Genomic DNA, 25,216 nt, shown 5'->3' with positions numbered 1-25,216 from the left:
TTGTGTCCTTGATTCTTATTTTGGTTTGTGAATTTTTTTAAGGATGTGGGAAAAAAGTACCAAAGATTACTTCCATGTAGGAATATGAGAATAAAATAAGTCACCAGAAATCATCCTGTGTCATGTCACTTAATACCCTTCATAAACACAACAAACTGCTTTTTAGAAGCAGTTTCTCTTTCCTTTTGTTAATTTTTAAATTTGTTATTCTTTTCCCCCCTGTTGCTTCCAGGCAAGATTTTTCCTAACATAAGTGTAAATTGAAACTTTACTGCAGTTTCTAAGTTCCATTTGTCCGTTTGGGTACATTTTGCCATCAGTTCTCTCGCCAACACAGAACAGTACCAGGTGTCCTGGTGTCAGGGGCTCCTCAGAGTCTGGACTGCCAGGAGTGGCAGAAGCTCCCCATGGGGGCCTGCCAGGGCAAAACCTGGCAGCCAGGGCCCATCCCGTCCCGTCCCATCCCATCCCATCCCATCCCATCCCATCCCATCCCATCCCATCCCATTCCCAGCCAGGAGCCAGGTATCTGGGGGACACCAGGGCAGCCCCAGCTCCAGGAAACTCCCTGGGGACAAACCAAGGCTGGCATCAGCCTGTGAATCTCCAGCTCAGCATGACCTGTGGCCGGACCTGCCTCGTTCAAGGCCCTAGCACTTACCTTACCCCATACAGCACCACCAGCCAAGTTCCAAAATTATGAAGCTCTCCCCCATGGCAGCTCACAGACCCTCTAGCATGCCCCACTGATTCTCACTTGTTTCTAGCTCTCAAGCTCCCAGCTATGTAATTTCATCCTGGTTGTACGTACAGACCAGGGAACGAGATGCTGGAAAGCAGTGCCACAGAAAGGGACCTGGGGGTGCTGGTTGATGGCAAGTTGAATCTGAGCAGTGCCCTGGCAGCCAGGAGAGCCAAGCCTGTCCTGGGGTGCATCAGTCACAGCATCGCCAGCCAGGCAAGGGAGGGGATTGTCCTGCTCTGCTCTGCTCTGGGGCAGCCTTAGCTCGAGTGCTGGGGGCAGCTTTGGGTGCTACAATATAAAAATGACATTAAGCCATTAGAGAGCATCCAAAGGAGGGCAATGAAGATGGTGAAGGGCTTTGAGGGGAAGCCATAGGAGGAGTGGCTGAGGTCACTTGGTCTGTTCAGCCTGGAGAAGAGGAGACTGAAGGGAGACAACATTGCAGTTAGAACTTCCTTGTGAGGGGAAGAGGAGGGGCAGGCACTGATCTCCTATCTGTGGTGACCAGTGACAGGACCTGAGGGAATGACTTGGAGTTGCATCAGGGGAGGTTTAGGTTGGACATTAGGAAAAGGCTCTTCACCCTGGGGATTGGGCACTGGAAAAGGCTCCCCAGGGAAGTGGTCACAGCACCAGCCTGACAGGGTTCATGAAGCGTTTGGACAGTGCTCTCAGGCACATAGTGTGATTTTTGGGGATGTCCTGTGCAGGGCCAGAAGTTGGACTTTGATGATCCTTGTGGATCCCTTCCAACATGGGACATTCTATAATTAATTCTAATTCTAGGAACCTGTCTAAACCACATCTAAATCTATTAAACCTATCTAAACCACAGATGTAGGAAGATCATAAGGATACTCCCAGGTTTGGCTGGAATAATTCAGTTGTGCAGCCTGGTCTGTGCCCCGGACCCCATGGTATATTCTCCTATATATAATACTCCCTCTATTACACTCCTGCATTATTCAGGCCCCGCCCCTTCTCGGCTCAAGCCCCGCCCCCGGCTCGCTCATTGCCCGTGGATTGGCCGGCGTGGCGCGTGCGCGGGGCGGGGCTGGCGCGGGGGTATTTAAAGCGCCGTGGAAAGTGCGCTTGGCTCCAGACGGAAGCCGGGGCTGCGTGTGCGCTGTGGGTGAGTGTCGGGAGGGGTCGGGGCACCGCGTCCCTTGGTCTCGTCGTGCGGCGGCGTACGCGGCCGCCGCGGCCCGGCCCGGCCTGGCCTGGCGGGGAGGAGCCGGGAATGCCGGGTGCGCGGCGCCGCCGGCGGGCCGGGCCTTGCTCCGTGTCCCCGGGTGGGGAGCGTCTGCTCGGCCTCGGGGCGGGCGGCACCGTGGCTGTCCCCGGAGAGAAGCTGCTCCTGCCTCTCCGCTCCTGTCCCGTTCCTCACTGTCGCTCTCGCTCCCCGTGAGCCTTCCCCCCGCGCTGTCCTTAGGAAGCCCGCCGTGCGCCTGCCTCCTTCCCTCCCGTCCCGAGGCTGTCATCGACCTGCGGGGAGCACCGACCTGGTGCTGCAAAACCCGGTAAAGAAACCCACGTTTAACCTTCAGGTCAGCCTCGGCCCGAAGTGCTGAGCCTGCGACGTGAGCATGGGGCTCAGCGGTGGCTGTGGAGTGCTTTTAACTTGGTTCAGTGCTCTCCTCTGGGATGCTAATGTTGTTTGTGGATAAGGAGGGCAAAGTTGTAATGGTGCAATGACAGTCCCTTGGGTTGTTTTATTTCAAGGTGCAACTTCTGTAGTCCTGTGAAAAGATAAAACTGTAGAGCCTCTTCTGCATAGGTAGGAAGGGTTCAGCTCTCCATTCTGAAGGACTTAAAGAAAGTTCCAACTCTGGTTTTGAAGACGAAGGGGGCCGTAACATCCAGCCTTTTGCTGTGTAGTAACCAATGTTTACGTTTTGTATTTTGAAGCTATCTGGAGAAAGCTTCTTTGCAGCTCTTCAGTGTGACTTGTGTGATTCAATGCCCTTGTGATTTCAGAACTATTGAACTATGGTTAAGGTGATATTTAAAGTCGTCCCTGACTTAACAAGTAGTTCAGATCTTGTTTGTGTTGGACAGAAAGTCAGCCTCCATGTAACTTGTATTCTGTGTCCGTGCTGTGGAGCTGGAGCCCTGAGGTTGCTATAGGAACCGGTGAGTGAAGGGGGGGGGTCAGATGCCCTGGACTGATGCCTGTGTGCTGGATTCCTGAAAAGCTCCACATGAATCCTGCCTGAGCTCTATTTGCATATGAGGAGGGTGACTTCATTAGGGAACCCCACCTTCAGTGAGAAGCATTGCTTTAACTTGGTTATGTCTGTGTAGCCTTTCTGAAGGTGTTCAGTTTTCACCTTTCATGGCTATTAAAGTGAATGCTTACCTGTAACTGTTCTAATTGGAGTTTAAAAACACTGATCCAAATTTAAACTTGATGGATGCTTTAAATTAAATTTATGCTATCTCTGGTGAGGGAAAGGATTTCTGTATGTCAAACACCAGTATCTGTGCAAGTACAACCTTGCTTGAAAGGAAATTTGGGGTGGTGCTTGTATTGCAGTATATTGTGTGGGACAACCTGCAGCTGAAAAGGATTTGTTTTGAATATGTAGAGTAGTCAGCTGCTCAAGAAATCTTAAGACAAGCAGTCAGATGTTTTAACAACTGTCTTGTGACTGCCATGTAGAAGCAGAAGAAAGGCTTAAAGGATCTGGCAAAAAGCTGACTCAACAAAATACTGAATCACAGTGGCTAGAGCTGCTGAACCTGCTTGTATTACATGGACACTGGAGTTTTTCCTTCTAGTCTGGGCACTTGGATTCCAGAGGCAGACTTCAGGGAACCTTCTCTGGAGTTACTCAAAAGGCTCCTGGAAACTATCCTGAGTAATGTGTTGCAGGGCCACATCTTAGACCAGCTGACCTCCAGTGGTCCCTTTTAACTTTAGCAATTCTGGGATTTGTAAAGCTCATTATTTTTCTGGCTTAGATGAGGTGCTGTATCTTTAGTTCTAACTTGAGAGTTAGGCTTAAGCTTGTTTCCTTTGTTGCTTTAGTGGGCAATATTTCTTTTCAGTATTGATTTCAGAATGGTAAGGAAGACGGTAAACTGAAAAGGGGAGAGGTCTTGGGTTTTCTTATGCGAACTTCAGTTGAAATAAAAACAAAAGGAGGAAGTGGTAGCACTGAAGTAGTCACTGGCAACTTGCTCATGATCTGCTGGGGCTGGCCTCTGTTCCCATGGCTTCATTCTGACCTTATTTGTGAAATCTGAGTGGCAGGCTGAGACTAAAGGCTGAAGAAAGCACAGTTTTCCAGCTGCCTGTTTTCAACCTCCTCTGCAGAGCAGAGTGTGGTGGTTTCTTGGACCTGGCTACCAGCATTCAAGCCTATGGCATGCTATTAGTTGAACTCATAATCATAATGAAATCTAATGAAATCTTTGAAGCTGCATTTTACTTGAGTAACATTTTTCCTGTAAGTCTGCAGTAAAATGAAGTGTATGATTTCCTTGAAGTATCTCTAGAGACAAGACTGCTCAGCTTAACTTTGAAAGTTATTTTGAGGGGAGAGGCATAAAGAGTGGTATTGAAATTTAAATATGTTTTTGTTTAGCCACTTCACTGTGGTGATTTCATGAAAGGGAGAGGCCTCAAGTTTTATATTAGTACAGTTTGATGTGTGGCATTAGAAGCTTAAAGGTGAAAGTCTCCTGTGGCTCTTGATTACTGACTGTCACTTCTTAACCCTGTGAAAGCTAAATTATTTTTCTGTCACAGAATCTTCAGCAACAGTGTTCTGAAAACCAGTCCAAAAATGTCTGCTCTTGAAACCCTCTTTAAATACATTGATGAACATCAGGACCTCTATGTTCAGGTAAGTTTTTTTTGAGTTTTGTCCTGCAGCATGGGCACCTATGTGATATTAGAAGTTAGTTAGGTGGCCAGCTTCAAGCTTGTGTTACATCTATATGATATGGCCAGTAATAATGTCAAGTAATGGGAGAGAGGGGAGAACAGGCAGCAAGTGTGAGGGATTTGAGTCAGGCCAGAAAACTGGATCTTAAATTTAGGCATAATTGTGTTCAAAAACCTTAATGTCTGTGGTAAATTTATTAGGAAATTACTATTACTGTATAGTGCAACTGGTGACCTATTGAGGAAGCTGACACTGGTTTCTGAATGCCAAACTAGGTTTACAGTTTCTTCCCTTTGGAGATGGGAGATGAAACATATTATAAATGAGGCTGGAACAAAGCTTTCTTCTATAAAACAATTTATGTTGAGGTACAGAGGGAGAGGTTGTCCTCTCCAAAGAGGTTCTTTGCTGCTTGACCTGCTGTTTAGTTACAGGTTGTATTATAATCCCTTTTATCCATGAAGGAATCAGTGGTACAGCACTGTGAACTCAGGCATGAACTGTGCTAAGTGTTCAGGCAGTTGTTCTTGCTGAACTTGTGCAGGGAGAAAAAGCTAAAATGGCCTTTTTGAGAGGCCCAAAATACTTTAGCTGATTCTTAAAGAACATCTAAAGGGGTACAATAAGCACAAGGTGTGATACCCTTAAGCTTACTTGATGTGTCTGTAGGCCTTGTGCTATGCAGCAGGGACAGCTGTAGGCAATTGAGGTTTTAGAGAACTTTTGAGAGTAATATTAATGGTTAAAAAGTCTTCTTTGAGCAGATCACAGAGTTGATTTGCCTCAATTTGAGCTTGACTTAAACCAGTGTTTGTTGAATTACAAGGTGTGGTGGTATTTGCATGGTGCCTGTTGTGTAATAAAACTTGTAGCTCTTCCATCCCTGCAGCGCCTGGCAGAGTGGGTGGCAATCCAGAGCGTGTCAGCATGGCCAGAGAAGAGGGGTGAAATCAAGCACATGATGGAGGTTGCTGCAAAGGAGATTGAGCGACTGGGAGGCACAACCAAACTTATGGATATTGGGAAACAAAAGGTATGTGAGCAGCTCCATGCCAGCTTAGTAGGAAAAAATCTCTTTAGAAGACAAGGTGTTTTGCATGAGAAAGTGCTGGTTTCTTATATTCCCAGTATGAAACACACCTAGACTCCATTGAAAGGCTGTTTATTGGACTTATCACTATCAAGAAAGATGATAGTAGTTCTTATGTCCCTGTAGATACTGGCACCTCCAAACTGTGCAGCATCTAGCAGGCATCCAACCAGCATCCAACATATTGTGCAGATCCCATGCATAGAAATGTTTTTCCATTTTATTTATTCAAGCTGTTCAGTTCCACTGACAAAAGGGATTTTGTGTGAGCATTTCTTGATGCATTTTTAGATTAAGTCAAGGACATGCAGGTGATGTAATCCCCAGTGCCCAGTGGGATCTGCCTTCATGTTACAGTCAAGTGGCTTAGTTTATCCTGCAGTCCAGGGATATGCACAGCACAATACAGGCAGGAAGGTGAAACTGTGTGTGCAGCATAGCATGGCACAGGCTTTGGGCTACTCAGCTTATCTTTGTGGATCACTAATTCCTTGGTGCCTGATGGACTTCTAGGTCAGGACCACCACACAAGGGTCCTGTGGGCAGTGGCCTAGAAAGGAAGTAGACTGTTGGGGTTTAGGATAATGAATTTGCTGCCACAGAGTCTGAACTTTGTTTATAGTAAACCTTGGGAGCCAATTAAAGGTGCTGAATTAAATTTTGGACTGTATTAAATGTGTTTTAAATACTTTTTGAACTGAACATGAATAGGGCACCTGCAAACGAAAATGCTAAACATTTAAACAACAGTCTCCTATTGGTCCTTAGATCCATAGACTATAAAGATACTGACAGAAGTTTCAATAAGTCTGCCAAAAGACTTCTGGACTCTTTCAGAAGTGTTACATTTGTCACAGGATTGCATTTCTCCCTTACTACATACAAAAGTATCATTAAAAGAATGATTTCCCTTTTAGCTATCCAGACTGCTTTTTTTTTTTTTTTCCCCTAAGAAATGTATATGCCTATGAGAATGATAATGACAATCTTACCCTAGGGATATCCACTTGATATGCTCCTCCTTTGAAGTGCCTAGCCACTACCTGCCTCAGAGTAAGACCCATACCAAAATTGTTAGACTAGGATTTGGATAGTGGCATTAAAAACCTTGTACTGGAATGTTTACTAGTTTTAGGAGATTGTCCTTGTAATTGGTGTGAAAGGCTGCTGAGTGAGATCTGTGTTTATGGGAACCTTCTGAGCTGTTTTTATTTTGGGCAACTGGATTATATTTGTTTGTAGCTACAGGTTACAGCAGGAAAATGGCTGAGTTGGGAGGGAATCTGTAGGTTAATTCTAGCTCTGCTACTACCTACAGCCTAAAACCCCATCAAAAGCATTTCAATTAATTCAGAGACAAAGTTATTTTTTTCATCACTGTAACTTTTTAGTAGCAAGAACTGATTTTAGAGTTTTATATGTAATATTTTTATTAGGCAACTTTAATCTGCAAGAGTTACCTTCAGTGTTTTGCTTTATATTAAGTATAGAGAGACCTAGTCAATGTATTGTGTGTTGCTGCTGTATCTGTGAGGGACAATGTGAAGCAACAGAACTTGTCAGATCAAAGTTGCTTTACTGCTGCACAGCAATTTGTTGTGTTGATTACTGTAAATTCTTGCAGTAGTGCTTTAATCATGTAGAGCTGCAGCTGGCCAAGGACTCTGTAACCTGTTGATAAAAATCTGGAGCTTGGGACCCATATAAGCAAAAAGTCAAAGCTGATCTTGCATCTACTGAACTGTGTGTAGAAGTACATGTTCACTGGAAGGGAAATAGTTGCTGACTGGGAATAGCATGTGATAATTGCTTATGGGGTATTCCATGGGATTAAGCTAAGATCAACTCTTGAACTCCTGAACTGAGTTCATCAGCACTGCCCTGCCCTTAGCGTAACAATGTAGGGTGGTATAGAGAAATATGTCTGTTATGCTGATCTTATTTGGGTGTAGGCACATGTTACACCCAGCCTTACCACTGTCAGGAGATTTTTGTCTGGAGAGCTATACTGTGGACAGGATGAAAGTGCAGTGACAAGCAATATTGAATGGAGTTTATCACTTACGCTTAGGTCAGCACTAGATATGCAGTTTGGCCTGCAGTCAACTTGCTCTGCAAAAATCTGATGTAGGATTGTTAGTTTAAAGCTAACAGTTCTAAGTGGCTTGGAACATTTTGACTGTTACTGGGACTTGTCAGGAAACTAACTGGCATGATGCCATCAGGCCTTCTTTGGCACACTGCTTCTGGCAATTGGTTTAAATAGATTAATTTTGTTTAGCTGTCTGTGCCTCTACTCTCATAACCTCCATAGTATTAAGGTAATTCATGTATCTGATTAAAACTCTGTAATAAAACTTCTGCCTTCCTATTTCTAGCTGCCTGATGGATCAGAGATCCCCCTACCACCAATTGTTTTGGGAACACTGGGCACGGATCCACGCAAAAAGACAGTGTGTGTATATGGTCACCTGGATGTTCAGCCAGCAGCACTAGAGGATGGCTGGGATAGTGAGCCCTTCACTCTGGTAGAAAGAGATGGTAAGTGCAGTGGACCTCACAAACTGATAAACACTTGTGTAACAAGTGTGGTATTCCTCAATTGTTCCGAAGCTGTGCCATTGATTCAAAGGGGGGGGGAGTAAGAACTGGTATGGGTGTTTATTTAATACTGTTGAGGTAAAAATGTGCAGGTGGGGAAGTGGCAAAAAAGTCGAGCTATGAAATCTCAGCTATTCTTGGGATTGTTTCCTTTTCTGATAGTCTAGGCTGTAATTTGCATGTTTTCTTCCTTGTAGCTACAGCACAGTCTTAACTGCTGCCTTCCATGGTGCTGGCTTACTGCCAGAGATTTTTAGAACTAATTTCTTGTTCACAGCTTGAAGCCTGTAAGGTCATGTCAGACTGCAGGAATTTTGAACCATTACTGAGAAAAAATACACAACTTCTTTATGCCTGGAGACAGGAGTGGCACAGCAGCCTCTCTGCGTTGCCTTGTGTTTAACTGCTCTACGATGAGTACTACAGAAGCTCTTTTGCAGAGGTAGTGCCCCAAAATTTGTCCCTCTTCCATAAATGGGGATGAAGAAATGGTGCCGTATCTCCTGTTGAAACAATATTGCCAGCAGTCAAGAAGACTTAAAAGTTCCTTTTCTATTAAAAGCTGATGCTACCAACAGCTTTTGTTTCACTTTCTCAGTGTTAAAGGACATATCAATAGGATATTAACCACTCGTGTTCCATAAGCATTAATGATTGCCAGAAAGGAGTGTCTGTGCTAACTTGTACTTCTGCTTGGGCACTTAGTCATAGGTAGCAGAGTCCAGGTTACTAAACTGGACTATCTCATCTCCTAGCAAGACCTAGACTTGCCTCAGGCTGTGGCTTGTCTCTGTGGAGCCTGGCCATGCAGGAGACATTCAAAAATGGCTCTTTACCTTTGCAAGCTGTCTGGCCTGTTCTCTCACTGGTTACATGGAGTGCTTAGGGGTTGTAGCCACAGCTCTGAGTTGAGCTAATAATTGCCTCTGCTGTGATCCCATGTGCTACATTTTTGGGAATCCCCTGTGGCCTCTGAAACTTGTCTTTGACTAAATTCCTCTTTCTAGGGAGATCCACTTTTATCTGGAGAATCCAGAGAAGTAATTTGTCATTAACTACTGTATTTTTACTCTTCAAACAAAACATTAATGAACTGAAGATAATACTTGATAGATTTCTGTTAAAAGCAGAAAACTTGTTTCTGTGCACTGAGGTGTTTGTAGAAAATTCTATTATTGTGAAGAATAAGGCAGCTATGGCTTTTCCTGGCTTATGATAAACTCCTATTGAGGGAGCAGATGGGAGAAGAGGCGGGGAAGCTCTGTAAGTGGGAGAGCGATTGCAGTCCTGTACCTGTCCCACTTAAAAGGGTATGTGAAGCAGGATTTAAAACTGCTACTTATGAAGAATCAGAAATGAAAGTTTATCTTAGCAGCGATAAAAAAGTTATCCAAAACCAAATGTTCTCATCTAGGCAAGAGGAAGCTTCATACTATTTTTTTTTCCTTGCTGGTTAATTTGTATCTTGTTTCTACAGGTAAGTTGTATGGGAGAGGATCAACAGATGACAAAGGTCCAGTGCTTGCCTGGCTGAATGCCTTGGAGGCTTATCAACAAACTAACCAGGTATGTGCCCAAAACATATTCTGCTTTTTCACACACAGCTGAGTCTAGCAAAAAATGTTATCCAAGCCACAAACTCTTGTGAGGCAGGCCTGCTTATTCAGCTGATTGGAGGAATGATGCAATAGTCCTGACAATTTCTTGATTTCCTAGTAGGGTTAAGTTGACTTACTGACAAGTTAATCCTATAGATGCCTAGGCTGCACTTCTAACAAATTTCCTTTAATGAAATATATAGGAAGGAAAATACATATGCAAGCATGCGGAGCAGGAGGAATAATCACATATGATCACTATCATGTAAGGATGTCAAATTGCTTTGGCCTTTGTCAAAGCTTAATGTCTCACTGTCACTGAGCTCTAAGAGGAAGTTAACTTAGTAACACTAAAATTGGGAGTTTTGCTTATTTCTGTTAAAGAAAATGTGGAATCAGAAATAGCTCAGGGTGTCTGCTTTATCTTGCAAGACAAGTTCCTATTGCTTTTGAGAGGAATAACCAGTTCTCAGCTGCTGTCTAGGTATATAGAATGTTAGACTGGATAGACAGGATAGCTCTGTTCCTACTGTGGCATGCAATTCCTGTGGCTTATATTAGTTTTCCTAGCCTGGTGGCTAACCTTTGGCAACAGATTTCTCCTGTGTTCCATGCTTAAGGGGTCTGGGGACAAGTTTTTATGACTTTTTTTAAGAGTTTGGATTCTATCAAATGAAGGGTGGTGTAAGTGCCCTCAACATAAGCACAGTCCAAACTTTCAACCAGTTTGTGTATAACAAATTCCACTGTCACGGAACTATTTTAGCTGTGTCCGTTTTTCTGCTTTGAATGCAACAGATGAAAATTATTGATTACTGAAGGAGTCAAGTGTTTTCATATGCTTAAACTGTTCTTATTTTTCATTTCAAAGGAGTTTCCAGTAAATATTAGGTTTTGCCTAGAGGGTATGGAAGAATCAGGATCTGAAGGCCTTGATGAACTGATTTTTGCTCAGCGAGATGCTTTCTTTAAAGACGTGGATTATGTTTGCATTTCTGACAACTACTGGCTAGGCAAGAAGAAGCCTTGTATCACTTATGGTTTGAGAGGTATCTGCTACTACTTCATAGAGGTAAGTGCTGCAAATTCATTATTATTAAACTGAATTTTCCACAGGAGGAGAGTGGTAGTGCAAACCTTCTCATGCCAGTAGCTTTTTTTCAGAAACAATGAAATTGGCTACTTACGTGGAATGGTTTTTCTTCATTGGTTAAACATCCTTCTCTTGCTGTTCTATCTGATACTTGGGGGGGTGGGATAGCTTTCAGATGTGTGAGGCAGGATAAGCCAGCACCTTCACTGAAGGATTGTCTCAGCATAGATATCTTCATTCACATACACCCTTCTTATAGATGGGTGTCACATTTGTGCTTTTCCAGTCAGCTGGAACATCTCCAATTAACCAGAACTGCTGGTAGATGATTGAGAGTGGTTTGACAAGTTTTCACCAGTTCCTTCAATACTTTGGGGTGAGATGGATCCCATCTGGGTGGCTAATTGACATAGCAGGTCACTAACCATCCCACTAACCGCACCCATGGATTATGGGTTTCCCTCATCTTTCCATCACCAACTTCCAGCTCAGGGAGCTGGGCATACTGAGGACAACTGATCTGGATATTGAAGACTGAGGCAAAGAAGACATTAAATACCTCTGCCTTTTTCTCATTCCCTGACACTGTACTGCCCTCTGCTTTGAACAAATGATGGGGACACTCCTTGACCCTTGGCCAGATCAAGTTCTAGCTGGACTTTGACTGTTCTGATCTCCTCCCTACATGGCAAAATCTCTGTGCTGAATCTTCATTCACTTCAATCAGGTGGAATGTTGTGACAAAGACCTTCACTCCGGAGTTTATGGTGGTTCGGTACACGAGGCCATGACAGATCTCATTGCTCTAATGGGTAAGAAAACACAGGTTTCACTGAATGCATTTAAAATGGGAGCAAGAACCATCCAAGTATGACTGAGTTTGCAGTAGCAAAGCAGTGACCAGTGAAATGGTGCTTCCCAGGTATGCAAAGCCTACTGCCTTAGATACAGAAACACAGTGAAGGTTTTGCCAAGAATTTGTCTGTTTACTCTTAGCTTTCCCTAAAAACCTTGCTGCAAATTTGCATGTTAATTCAATCAGCTGTCTTCTCAAATTCTGCTGTGGGTATGATATTGAACTCTTTGGGAATCCTACCTTCAGAAAGCCTATGAAATGTAGCAGTAGAATTAAATACAGTAGCAAGCAAGTGCATGTTTTAGACATAGGGAAATTCTTTTAAGTGTCTTCCATGCTCAGTGGTACATGCTCTGGAAAACAGAAGTCGGAATTTCATTGCATTTACAGAGTTTTTAAAAGGCCAAGACTTCTGTTTCCTAAGGAAAGTGTTCCCAGCAATGACATCTTGTGTCTTCCGGTTGAATACTGATATTTGGTGCTTTTTGTTTACAGGTTCTCTTGTAGACAAGAAAGGGAAAATCCTTATTCCAGGTGTTAATGAAGCAGTGGCACCTGTTACAGATGAGGAGCTGGCATTATACGAGAAGATTGATTTTGACCTGACAGAATATGCAAAAGATGTAGGAGCAACAAGACTTCTGCATGATGCAAAGGTGTGCTGCATTCCCCCCCTACCCTGTCTAGATCAAGCTGTCTATATTCAAGGAGACAGAAGCAATATCTGTGGATGTGTGTGTAGTTAAGTAATTTATTAGGCAGATAATTCATCTGATGTCTTCAAAATGGTGAGAATGCCTTGAAGATAATATTGCTTACTGTATGGTTGACTGCATACTTTGCACTGTTCCACTTTGCAGAGGAACTGCTACTGTTAGGTGCTTGAAAACATATTCTAGGTTATCCCATGTTTAACTCAAGCAGTCTTGACAACTCTAAATTTGCTCCTTACTCTATATAAATAGTATTTGAAACTTGTACAGAACTTTAATGCTAGATAAGAATGTTGGCAGCTTTCCAGAGGTCAGGTGACAATCTACACAAAACATCTGATTTTCTACATCTGTAGGAAGTTGAATGTTATCAGAAATAAAGCAGTTGCTCAGAGATGATTGCTCCTTAGGTGAGAAAAGAACTTGAAACTCAGCTTTGATGAATTCAAGGCTGACATGCTCAACATGTTCCTAGACCTGACAAACAAGGACTGTTTTGTAACTGTGAGCTAGGCAGCCCAGATCTTTGAACAATCTCAATAAACTCATGTCTAAAGTTAAATCTTCATCCTGGTACCTCTCCAAATGAATGCTTTTAACAGCATTGAATCTTACAAGGTACAGATATTACATACTAATTTTAAAACCCTAGATATAAATACATCTCCTGTCATAAAAAGCAGACACAGGCATTGTAAAAGGCAAGTTTACATGTGCAGGTCTGTCTTCTGTCCTGGTACTGTCAGGAGATTTTGAACTTAAATAGGTATAAGTAACAATTTATATCCTCAACCTTGTCTTTACATGCTCAGGTTTATATCAACTGTGGGAGCACATAGGCTTCCTTGCTTAGCCTTGTCCTTTAAAGTAATGGATGAATTATAGCTTGGATATAAGGAGGAGCTGTCAAGATGTTCTTTGTGATACTGAACTGAAGCTGTTCAGTCTTGGCTCAAGAGAAATTCCAGCTAAGGGACTTCTAAGCTGCATACATGCAGGGAGGGCTTTCAGGCTAGGAACAGATGACTGTAACTTCCAAATGAGAAGCAAATGTGCTTGAGACATTTGAACTGTGACAGCTACATTTGCTTTGAGAGGCGATTGGAGGCAGGTTGTACCTGGAAAAAAAAAACAACTTGTAACATAAAGGACACAAAATTAAGTGCCCTGCATTTCTGCTGTGAAGTTCATGCTGGAGACACTGCACCTGTGTCTGCTCAGGGCAACTCAACAACTGCACTGAATTCAGGATCCAGTGTAGTGATCAGCTGTGCTCAAGGTAACAGAGGGGAAATGCAGGAAGGCAGTGGTGGTCAGTTTAATCAACCTGGAGTTCAGGCTTTTTAATACAGCTGATGATATAAAGAAAAGCACACTGTAAGCCTCAGTTTGAGCAGTAGTGAGGCTTTTAGAAAATGTGAACTTAAGCAGTGTTTTGGTGATGAAAGCACCTGCCTGTCCTAAGGCAGTGGGAATCAAAGCTTTCAATGTTCCCTACAAACTGTGCTTGACCACCTTATAAATGCTGCTTGTGTCCTTATCAGAATCAGACTGGTCATGTCCCATAAGTTCCACAGAGCTAGGAGAGAGCTAGACTAGAACTGCTGAGTCTCTTAAGGTGCTGAGAACCCAACTGTGTTGTCAAAATGTGTGCTTAATGGGAGTAACAGCTTCTGAGTGATCTTCAAGGAATTGCATTTCTGCATGGGAAAAAGCACTATTTCTTGCAAGTTCTTTATTAGGTTGAAGAAATCATTAGTTTAGGGAGCTCTGTCAAACTTCATGTAACCTTGCATCTTTCTCTTTGCTTCTGCAGAGAGAGATCCTTATGCACAGATGGAGATACCCTTCCTTGTCTCTCCATGGAATTGAAGGAGCCTTCTCAGCCTCTGGTGCCAAGACTGTGATTCCTAGGAAAGTGATTGGCAAGTTCTCAATCAGGCTTGTGCCAAACATGACTCCTGAGGAAGTCACAAAGAATGTATGTTGAGATGGATTGCTGCTATCCAAACAAGTGTCTCTAAACTTCTGTTCACCTTGCCTTGGGGGAAGAGTTATTCTGTTTTCTAAAGCAGTTCTGTTCATTTCCTTTCCTCCTATCTTCCCCATACTGCACCTTAACACAAGATAACTGAGGGAATCCTGTGGTGCCCCAGTGGCCTGTAGTGGCCTGATGACCCAGTTTCTCTAAACTCACAAGGGCTTAGGAGTAAATGCTAACTGAATTGTAGGTCACTTGGACTGCCAGAAATACATATTCAAAAGCAGCAGTGTTTGGCTAGTTGTTCTGCAATACACTGTTAACTTGCCTAAAGAAGTTACTCTGACTTCAAAGCAGAGAATCATTGGAATACTACAAAATAAGAGCAATAGGAAAAGTATTGCTGCACAGTTGTAGTGATCTGCAAGTCCCTAAGATGCTTTTAGAATATGAACTTTGCCAGTGCCCATACAAATGCTAACAGTAGATAAGATAATTCAATCTTTCTTACAGGTTGAAGACTACTTGAACAAAAAGTTTGCGGAGCTGCAGAGTCCCAACAAATTCAAAGTGTACTTAGGCCATGGTGGAAAACCCTGGGTGTCAGACTTCAACCATCCCCACTACATGGCTGGTAGGAGGGCCATGAAGACAGGTCAGTGGGCTTTTCACTGGGCACTGGTAGGATTAAAAGTTTCTTGTTCCAGCACCTCAAGAAACACTGAGGAGGTCATGTTCTGAATGTGAAGTGTTCTGCACTCATGTTTAATAACTTCAGCTCACTAAGTGAGGAAGCATGTCACATGCAACCTTTAAACAGAAATCTGAGGTATGGGAAGGAAAGATACTCAATACCAAAATAATTTTTACTGTTCTGGGACAAGTTTGTTGGTGTGGTGTTGCTTTTGCATAAGGTTGAGACTGTCAGTTCAGATCACCTGCTAAGCCAAATTCAATGAAGTTTGGTCACAGCACCCCTCTTAATCAGTTTTGCTAGATTGTATTGGGCAGCTAGAGCAACTCTAACTTGTGTTGGAATACAGACAGGCCTTCAGATGAAGTGTTGGTGTGCAACTGAACTCTGACAGTGACAATATTCCAGTGCTACATCTGTGGGGAGAAGCTCCACAGTTTTGTGGCCTTTGCAGTCTTGGCTGATTTGGCCAGCACCTGGTACAGATGGGTACATGAAGGCTTAAGTGAGGGTTTGTGGGAAAAAACACAGACTTCAAACTGACTAGAGTATCACTGTTCTAGTTTTTGGAGTTGAACCAGACCTGACAAGGGAGGGAGGAAGCATTCCTGTGACCCTTACTTTTCAAGAAGCCACAGGCAAGAATGTCATGCTGCTTCCTGTTGGAGCTGCAGATGATGGTGCTCACTCTCAAAATGAAAAACTTAATAGGTAAGAGAATATCTATTCCTCTGTTAGGGTGTCTTGGTATGTATTATGAAAAACAGCAAGAATTGAGCTCTTACTTTTGTTTAATTCTCTGTATGGAAAATCCTCCCCAGCAGAGAAAGACTGACTGGTTGGGTAACTAGTTTGTAGCTCAGTCTTGATTTCTAGATTGATACACTTGAAACCAGAAGCAGGTTTTATATTTTGCTCTCTAAACATGGGTGCCCTCTCCCCCAAGAGTGATGTTTCTGTCTTGGCAGGGAAGATGTAGGGGTTTGGGGAATTGTGCCTGTTGCCTGCAGCAGCAATTCCCATAGAGTTTATCATGTATGTAGGACTGATGTGTGGGCTTTGCAAATAGGACATTTGCTAGAAATAAAGCTCAGTGAAGACACTGCTAAAGGAAACTGTTTTCTCTGCAGGTATAACTACATCCAGGGGGTGAAGATGCTTGGTGCATACCTCTATGAAGTTTCCCAGCTGAAGGACTAAGTTAGACACCTCCCCTTCTGGTTTATAGATCGGAAGTCTGAATTTTCTTGCAAAATGTCATCAATTACCAAGTCTTACCATGGCTCCCCTTTTCTACCAACACTCCACTGCTTTGGTGGGGGAGAGGGAAAGGGGCAGTTCACCTGACAAAGAACATGATACACCAAAAATACTTCTCTAAATGCTTGCTTTATATGAACAGACTGTTCCTTAACTGGTCAGCAGTCCTGAACTGCATCTCCATCCCTCTATCACTTCAGTTTGCTGTATTCATCTACTTTTCCTGTAAATGAAGAGGAATGGTTTACTCTCAGCAGTTTAAGCAGCCACAGCAGTGGCAGAACTTCCAGCCAATTTAAAGTTCTTATTCCTGCGTATGTCCTGGAAATAAGTAGTCAAGACTATGGGCCGACACTGGAATGTGCTGAAGCTGTACTGAGACATCTGTCTTTGCTAACTGAGTGATTTGGAAGAGCAGTTTGTCTCTTCTAGTTGATGCCTGCCTGCAGGTTTCAATTTACAGGGAATCAGGTTGTAACAAATTTCACTGTGGTAGTGACTACTGGCCATTTTTGTAAAGCTGCCTTTGTACTACCAAAAAAGAATAATAAATAATCATGCTGTAGTTTGGCTCTTGATCTCTAAGGTTTAAATAATGGCTTGGGTGGGAAAGCAGCTTTGGGAATTGGGAACTTGGGAGTGACACTTCTGTGGCTATAAAGGCAGATGAACAACATGGCTACACAGGCTATATCTTGTGGGAATTCAAATTTTTATTCCTGGGCTCTGGCTCTGTAAGAATTTGTTTACTTGAAACTGATGTTGCAAACTCCAGCTCTTCTGTGAGATAATGAGCTCAAAATGTTTCATTTTTGGCTCTGTAAACCAAGTCATCACACTGTAGTATAACTGATAATACTGCAAGGGAGCAAAGGGAATTTGTAGGCATAAACAGGGAGAGAAGAGCTCACTTGCTGCAGCTGCTACTGACATCCAACTTCAAGCTGTCTGCTGTATACAATAAACTCTAATACTTTTGTTATTATGTCAAAAAACTCCGGAAAAAACAAACCTCTTAAATTATTGCTATCTGAACTGGATTGGGCTCCCTGCTTCTGAATTACCTGATCAGCACTGGCAGCCTAAAGTAGGTAAGTGTTTCAAGTGATGGTGCTTTGCTCTGAAAGCATGGTACAGTCCTGTGTCCTGACACAGGGCAGCAGCATAGAATGATTCCCCCTTTGAAGGGTGGAAGGTGGGAAAATCTTTTCTACCTGTTTTTTGCTGTTGCTTGATCTGGATACTTTATGGTGGAGAGCTGTTGGGCTAGGGAGTCTTCTGGTGTTGCTGAAGACTTATTTTGGTTTCTTTGGTTTGTCATTGAAGTTGATGGCTGGAGATAATCTGGTACCATTAACCCTTGCACTTGGAGCTGGAGTACAGTCAGACCACCCTGTGTCAGTTTTTGTGAGCATTGAACACAAACACTGAGGAGTGAATGTTTATTTTGTTGTGAACTATGTTCAGAAGCCATGTGTCCTATTGCATTTGTAACAAATTTCTTGAGAATCAGTTAATTGGCTCAAGCCCTGCACTGCGGACAATGTATCAGATCCTGTACTAATGAGTAAGTACATCATGGCAGAGTTGTGAAGGAGGCCTGAACAGAAGAAAGGATGTCAAGGGATTTGTAGAAAAGGCTGAGAAGCAGATACTGTTGAATATACAGCAGAAATATTTTGGTATGGGGAGAGTGCCAGAACCCTGTGAAAAAGGCATTAAAATGGGTCTTTGGCCTGAGCAACCTGCAGGGTTCTATTTAAGCCCACAGGAATAGATTGCCAAAGTAATCCGTACTTAATGAGATTTAATGGGACTTCAGATTTGTTTAGATGAATAATTTTAAATTCAGAAATCATCAGTGTCTGCTAGCTTGCTACAATGGGGTTTGCTTTAGCTGTAACCTATCTTGTCCCTGCAGAAGGTGACCATAAAAGCAGTAGAACTTGAACAGTAGTACTCCATGAACAAGGCAGGCAGAAAGGGTCTAGTGGTGCCACCTTATTTCTGTGGCCAGTGTGCTTCAGACCTGGCATCCATGAATGCTTGTGCATGGTGTTAAGAGTTTGCTTAGCCCAAATTGTTTGAATAACAGCACTGTTGTACTACACAGAAGTGTCTGACATGACAGATTGTGAGCTGATCATGAAAACAAAGATGCATCAGTGAAGCCCAGAGTCTGACACTCTCATCTGCTGGGTGTGCAAAGGCCACTTGACACTTCCCACACAGAACTTCACAGCATTGCTTTACCTGTTGAGTTTGACACTGGGACATTTCTTGATCAGTGGCATGTAGCTGCCAGCAAGCCTAGTTTCCTTGTACTTCCAATGCTCTCATTCCAAGAAGGGAGAAACATCTACTTGTTCTCAGGGTGCATCTACTGCAAAACTGAGAATGTGGACTTGTGCCCTCATTGCTCACTCGATGGCTTGTGTCTTAGCAAACTCCATGGCAATGTATCTTGATATGGAATATGCACTTAAAAGAGCAGATGGAGTTATTACAAGCTATTATTTCTAAATAAGCCCTAAGTGCCATTTAAAATGTGATTTTTCTTTATTTTTTTTTTTTTTGTGTTCTGGGAAACACAAGCATGCACATTGAAACACAGCCCTAATTCTCAACTATGATGCATTATGTTTTAGGCTCATCCAGTGCAATGTTTTCCTAATTTGAAATTGTTTTTAACTTGCAAAGTAGACTTTGGTTTACCATAATGAGTTTGCATGCACTAAATAAATCAAAACTTGAAGAGCTTCAGCTGTGTGATCTTGACCTTGAAGCAGTGTGAAGAGTGGAGATAACATAGAGCTAATGTAGATAAAGTATTCCAGTTTGTTCATTCTGTTAACTATTAGCTCAAAAACATTACCACTTTTTGTGTTATCTGAACTCATTAAATTAAAATATAATAGGTTAATGTGTTATATAAAGTATGAGGCATCCAGCTGAATAAATGGCCTTCCTGATAATTAATAAAGTTATGCAGGGGCTTTAAATCACTCTTCAGAGAATCTTCTTAGGCTACCCAGGAAAGTTTAGTAGGTAATTTTGATTCTAGTCCCTTTCTAGCTTGATCATATTGTTTTACATAATGAAGTTAGGTTATGACAAGCCCTGAATGCTGAAACATGTTTTTCTAGTACTTTTAAATATTAATTTTTTCATTAATTTTGCATACCCTTAGTGATTCTGAGATTTCTTGAGGAAAACTTAACATGCATGCTAATGAAATAGGCCTGCTGAGTATTCACTGTTCTCCTCTCTGTGCAGGCTTTTTATTTTCAGTCACGGAGAGGCAGCTTTTATATTTCTGCCCTTTGGATTGAAAAATTCAATAACAAGCACAGTTGAGCAGCCTTTTTTTTTTTTTTTTTTTTTGTCACTGTTACTGTGCTGTGCTTGTCTTCGCAAAGGCAGCTGTCCTGTATAATTGCACGGGGATAACCACCATGGAGTCACTCTTCAGGTTCTCTCTATGTGCTGGGGTTGTGTGAAAGGTTCTGGGCAGGGCTATGGGAATGGCTGCTGTGAGGAGCTTAAAGAAGCTTCCATGTCCAACAGAGCCAATGCCAGATGGTTCCAAGGCAGACCCACCACTGGCCAAGGCTGAACCTATCAGTGATGGTGGTAGAGCCTTTGGGACAACATAACTGAGAAAGGAAAGAAGTTACTACACAGAAGTAATTGCAGCCAGAGAAGAGAGGAGTGAGAATATGGGAGAGAAGCAGCCCTGCAGACACCAAGGTTGGTGATGGAGGGAGAGAAGGTGCTCCAGGTATCAGAGCTGAGACTTTTCTGCAGTCTGTGGTGCAGACCATGGTAAGACAGGCTGTGCTCCTCAGCCCATGGAGAACCAAGACTGTCTCCCTGCACCTCTGGGGTAAAGGAGGTAGAGAATTGGGAATCGAGTTAAGCCTGGGAAGGAAGAAGGGATCAGAGGAAGATGTTTCACAGATTTCTTTTATTTCTCATTATCATACTTTGATTTGATTGGTCATAAATTAATTATCCAAGTCGAGTCTGTTTTGCCTGTGATGGTACCTGTGAGTGATCTCTCCCTGTCCTTATCTCAGCCCACGACTCTTTCATTGTATTTTCTCTCCCCTGTCCAGGTGAGGATTGGAGTAATAGAACAGTGTTGGTGGCCACTTGAAATCCAGCCAGAGTCAATCCCTCATGCTGTTGCAACACTGCACAAATTTGACCCACTGCACAAAATGCCAAAATATTTGAAAGTGAAATATGTTCAATTATTAGAGATGCTTCTGTGTTGGCTGTTGTTGTGAAAATGTGTGCCCCACAGCTGTCAGTGACAGTCCACTGGTCTGTACTGAAAGAGCTTTAAATAAAGCTGAAGTGTTGCTCATAAGCAGTGTGTATGGATAGTATTTAAGGTAGGGTCCTTTGAAGGCTGCTGCTACTGTCTATGTGTGAATACAAGTAAAAACATGCATAAAAATGCTAAATATATTCATGTAAAGGTGAACCTTTGGAGGACTGTTTCCTTGCTATTTTGGACATTGCAAATGTCTATTCTGAATTTGCATTTGGAATTACAAATATGAGCTGTTAATCTATGCAAAATTGTAGTTAATTCCTGAATTCCAAGATAGATGCTAAGATATGTGATGAAATTAAATATGATGCTTCTGAAGTACTTAGTGGATTTAATATTAGTGTAGTGAATAGTGGAGTCCATGTTAGATTTGAGACTAAATGTTGTATTGCCTTGGACTGTTTTAAATACTTGGATGTAGAATTTTGAGATTCTGCTGCTTAATTTCAGGAACACCTATTAAACTCTTCCTTAGACTCGTAGAAAGAAACAATATAACTAAAATAAGTGTTAAAGTAGTACAATGGCTGCAAAAGACTTTTGAAAACTGGAATGCTATAAAATATCTATTTATTTATAAATATGTCTTTGATAAGGTGTTGGTTTAGACTATCTCGCTGTATTAGTAATGAGTTGACAACTTTTTCTCTTCCATTTTCAACTGTTTAGCAGTGCATCATTAGAAACCTTTTAAACATAACAATTGTTTCTTTTGATGGATTTTTAATAGTGCAAGCAGAGTACAGAATACCTGCCCTTTGCTGTCTCACATATTCTCTGCTGTTGCTGCTCCCCCACTCCTGTTTTTCCCAGTCCTTCACATGAGAGGAATGAATCCTGCAAGGGGAACCCATGAAGTTTCCTAGGAATATTACTAGGCTTTTGATGTATAATGTGATAGTTACATGTTGACTGGATTGAGGCTCTTCTGCTTTTTGTATAAAAACTGTAGTTCTAACTCTAACATGGGAGCTGCTAGGAGGAAATGACCTTCAGTTTTTACTCTGTAGTTGCCTCTGCAATAGTTTTTTGGAAGTTGGCATACCATTATAAGAACACTAAATAGAGTGGGAGAAGGTAACCTTTTGTTTCCAAATTCCTCTCCCTTAACCTCTTTACTATATGAGTGAATAGCAACCAGTGAAAATTTGGGTAGAAGAGCAGCTATATCTGCAAATCCACTGGAACTTTTTGATTTGTGGAAATGCCAGAAGTTAAAAGCATCAGAAAAAAGGAATTGGAAATGGTTCCAGGCATATCTCTTTAGGTTTTTATATTGTGTTGAACACTTGGCTGCAGGACTGTAATTCAAAGCTGCAAGAATACAATAAAAACTCAAAATACAGTAAGAGTCTGTGTGTCATTTTTAGGAAATGGTTGTCAAACAGAGAATTAATACAAAGAAAGCAAAAGATTTATTTCTGCACAGCTTTGAATCTTGTTAATATTTCCAAAATATCCTGTAATATGTTGCCAACCATATCCTAAACTTTTGTACAAGGAGAGGCAGTGCTGCTTGTGATTAGTTTAAGGCAGTTTTAATTCTGAGCAAATGGGTTCAGGAATACAAATCAAGAAGGAGGAAGACTGCATCAGGAGCTGAGGCACACAGGGCTACCAATTCTGTTGCCTGGCAATAGAATTTCAGTATATAGTTGTGCATAAAGATACCTTGAACGTGGACAGGCTTGGGAGAAACACAGGTAGAGAACAGCCCTCTGAAATGAACTAAAGGGCTTCATGAGAGAGGTGAAAGTGAATGTATAAATACATGTTCCTGCAGAATAGAGCACCAGAATTCATTAACTTCCAGTCTTTAGTCTGCTAATGTTCCTTTGCACTTATCTGGAAATTATATTAAATAGAATATGGCTGGCTATGAATTTGGAGCTTGTAGAACTGCATATAATTTTTGGAAGCTTTCCTTGGAGCTGTCTGATACTCATAGATGAAAATTAAATACCTCGAGACCAGTTCAGAAATAATTTTTTAAGTTCATATGAATTTTGAGGAAGGGATTTGAGAAATTGCATAATCAAATTTTGTTTTTAACTGCAGATAAGTTCATGCATTGACTGGTTTAAAATAGAAATAGAATAAAATGTAGAAAACACATCTGTGTGGGTTTTTTCCCCATGGAAATTTGGAGCACCAGATTAACTGAGTATTAAATTAATAGAAAACTATGCTGTGTTACATTGCCCACTGTGTGAAAGTGTTCCTATAGGATATGACAGGTAATTGAGTCATCAACATAAAATATTAATAATTAAGATGATACATTTCATTCTCTTAATGTGCTGTAGTTCCACATCTATCTACGTGTAAATATGACACAGATTTACTGGGACACAGCAGTCACCTTGAAGCTGTGCTCAGTAGCAGCTGATTAGCATTATCTCTTCCAAATGCAAAATAAGTTCAGCTTCTCTGACCTCATTAGAGGGAACTGAGAGTGCCTCAGTAATAAATGCTCATCTAGCTTCTTCCAATAATTTGATTTATGTGAAAGAAGGTTTTAATGACACATTCCCTGCCATCACTAATAGGCCAGCAGTCCTTACAGATGTAGAAGAAGGATTCTGAATATAATCAGACATAGCACCAAAAATTAAAAAGGGGGCTCAAGTAGGAAAATATTATTTTTTTACTAGCATGCAGTCTGTAATACAGCTGTCTTTTCACACACTTGTATTCATACACATCAACACAGAAATAAGGCTAATGCATCCAGAAGTGTTTGATAATCTGTAGACTTAGATACATGCACTTGTTTGCTTTTTAATTTTAATTACTAGAGTCTATGCCCATCAAAAATAATTATCATTCTGGCACACTATTAGTTTTATTTTCCATTGCTGAATAGAAAGAATTTGGTTGATAAAATGATAAAGTGCTCTGTGAAGCTAAGAGGCTGATTCTTTAAGTTTGGCTCTAAATTAAAAGTAGAGGAGGTAGTGAATTGAAATTGTGAAATATTCAGAGACTTGTTTGCTTTATAACAGAGCATGATGATAAATTTTAATTTCACACACTTTGCATAAGATTATAATGCAAAAGTACAGATTGCAATCAGTCTGTTCCAAATATAATCTTATCTCTCTTGATGGAAATTAATATGTTATCCTAAGTCCTTTAAACCTATCAAGTTAATCTGCAACTCAAAACTAACCAACAGCAAAATGGTATAAAAGCCTCTTCTGTAGTCTGTGATTAGGTAGAATTGGTTGCTTGAGGAAATACAGATTTATTGGCAAATGATGCATAAATAATAAGCTTGGTCTGTCACTCATTTTTTACAGATGTGTCAATATTCAGAGTTTTCAAGATGGCAGAAGCTAAGAGCGACTTAGATCTTACTGTTAGCAAAGGAACACAACAAATACCAAAAAGCCTGCTCCCCAACTTCCTTATTTCAGTACTTGAAGTGTCACATGTCACATGGATAACATCCATTTATCTTTCAGTTTAAAGATCAAAAATTCTCTTTGTGTTTTTGCAGTGCTCTGAATTTGAGAGCTTGATCCTGCTAAATCTGGTAGTCAGTTTAGGGCCCAATTACTAGTCACAGGAACAAATGAAAACTTCAGATAAGATTACACCATGCTGAGATAATTCAAAAGCAATCAGTCACACTACTTCAGGCTTTTTTTTTTTTCCCTTGAAATGTGGCTTTTTGAAAACTCTTTATGAGGAAAAAAAAAAGGCACTATTTTCTTTTTTTTTCCCCTTTACTTGCACAGTTCACCTAAAGCCTCAACTGCGTAAGACACGTTATCTTTCTAATATCTCCACAGAGCATTTTCCTCCCTCCCAGGTAAAATAGAGCAAGTCTAGGTAGATAAAAGACATGTTTACTTGTGGCTGGGAAGGCTGCACGCAGATGAAGGATCTGACATCTCTGACACCTTTGTATTTAGCTGACATCGCTCACAAGGTACTAAATGGATGGTTTGGACTCTTTAAATCTGTCATATTCCAGAGTCAGATTTTTCACTATGACTTCTTCATATAATTTCTGCTTTGGAAATGGACATATGTGTTGCCTCTAGCAATATTTTCAGTAGTAACTTTTCCTTTACCCCAGTGAATGATCAGACAGGTAAAAGCAGACTTGCTGCAAGTGGAGAAACCGAGGCTGATATTATAAACACATATGTAGTTCTCTGAATGTGACAGAAACTGGGTTCATTTCATGATGGTATTATCTTCAGTCCCCTGTACTGAATTCCTGGTGTGGGGGAGTATGTATGTTCCTCAGTTAGCTTTTTGTTAAGGGAATATCCTTGCCCAGCCAGTTTCCCTGTAGGTACTAAGATGAAAACAAACGATCCTAAACTCTATAGCCTT

General features: G+C 41.6%; 1 protein-coding gene across 5 annotated transcripts; it reads left to right on the top strand.

The window, feature by feature from the left end:
• The first annotated feature begins 1,830 nt into the window (after positions 1 to 1,830).
• On the top strand, positions 1,831 to 17,089 carry CNDP2 (carnosine dipeptidase 2). 5 transcript variants are annotated; one of them, XM_053944066.1, is made up of 12 exons: positions 1,831 to 1,877; positions 4,500 to 4,596; positions 5,528 to 5,671; positions 8,107 to 8,269; positions 9,807 to 9,895; positions 10,799 to 10,999; positions 11,748 to 11,832; positions 12,372 to 12,532; positions 14,406 to 14,570; positions 15,084 to 15,225; positions 15,828 to 15,975; positions 16,395 to 17,089. In XM_053944066.1, the coding sequence occupies exons 2-12, from the start codon at positions 4,537 to 4,539 to the stop codon at positions 16,462 to 16,464; spliced, it is 1,428 nt and encodes a 475-aa protein (XP_053800041.1). In that variant the 5' UTR covers positions 1,831 to 1,877; positions 4,500 to 4,536; the 3' UTR covers positions 16,465 to 17,089. The 5 variants fall into 5 exon arrangements, 4 of the variants coding, with proteins under 4 accessions (XP_053800041.1, XP_053800033.1, XP_053800048.1 ...); XM_053944058.1 differs by lacking the exon at positions 1,831 to 1,877 and adding an exon at positions 2,057 to 2,265; XM_053944073.1 differs by lacking the exon at positions 1,831 to 1,877 and adding an exon at positions 2,271 to 2,292.
• Positions 17,090 to 25,216: the final 8,127 nt, after the last annotated feature.

This window comes from Vidua chalybeata, chromosome 1, assembly GCF_026979565.1.
Source record: "Vidua chalybeata isolate OUT-0048 chromosome 1, bVidCha1 merged haplotype, whole genome shotgun sequence".
Lineage (NCBI taxonomy): Eukaryota > Metazoa > Chordata > Aves > Passeriformes > Viduidae > Vidua > Vidua chalybeata.
Note: the sequence above shows the minus strand (reverse complement) of the source record. Positions and strands in the feature narration are given on the sequence as shown.

Bases quoted from the DNA above. Each gene is read 5' to 3' on its own strand.
- CNDP2 (XM_053944066.1), top strand. From the start codon at position 4,537: ATGTCTGCTCTTGAAACCCTCTTTAAATACATTGATGAACATCAGGAC. The intron at 4,597-5,527 runs GTAAGTTTTTTT...CCATCCCTGCAG, and splicing joins ATCAGGACCTCTATGTTCAG to CGCCTGGCAGAGTGGGTGGC. The intron at 14,571-15,083 runs GTATGTTGAGAT...TCTTTCTTACAG, and splicing joins CTGAGGAAGTCACAAAGAAT to GTTGAAGACTACTTGAACAA.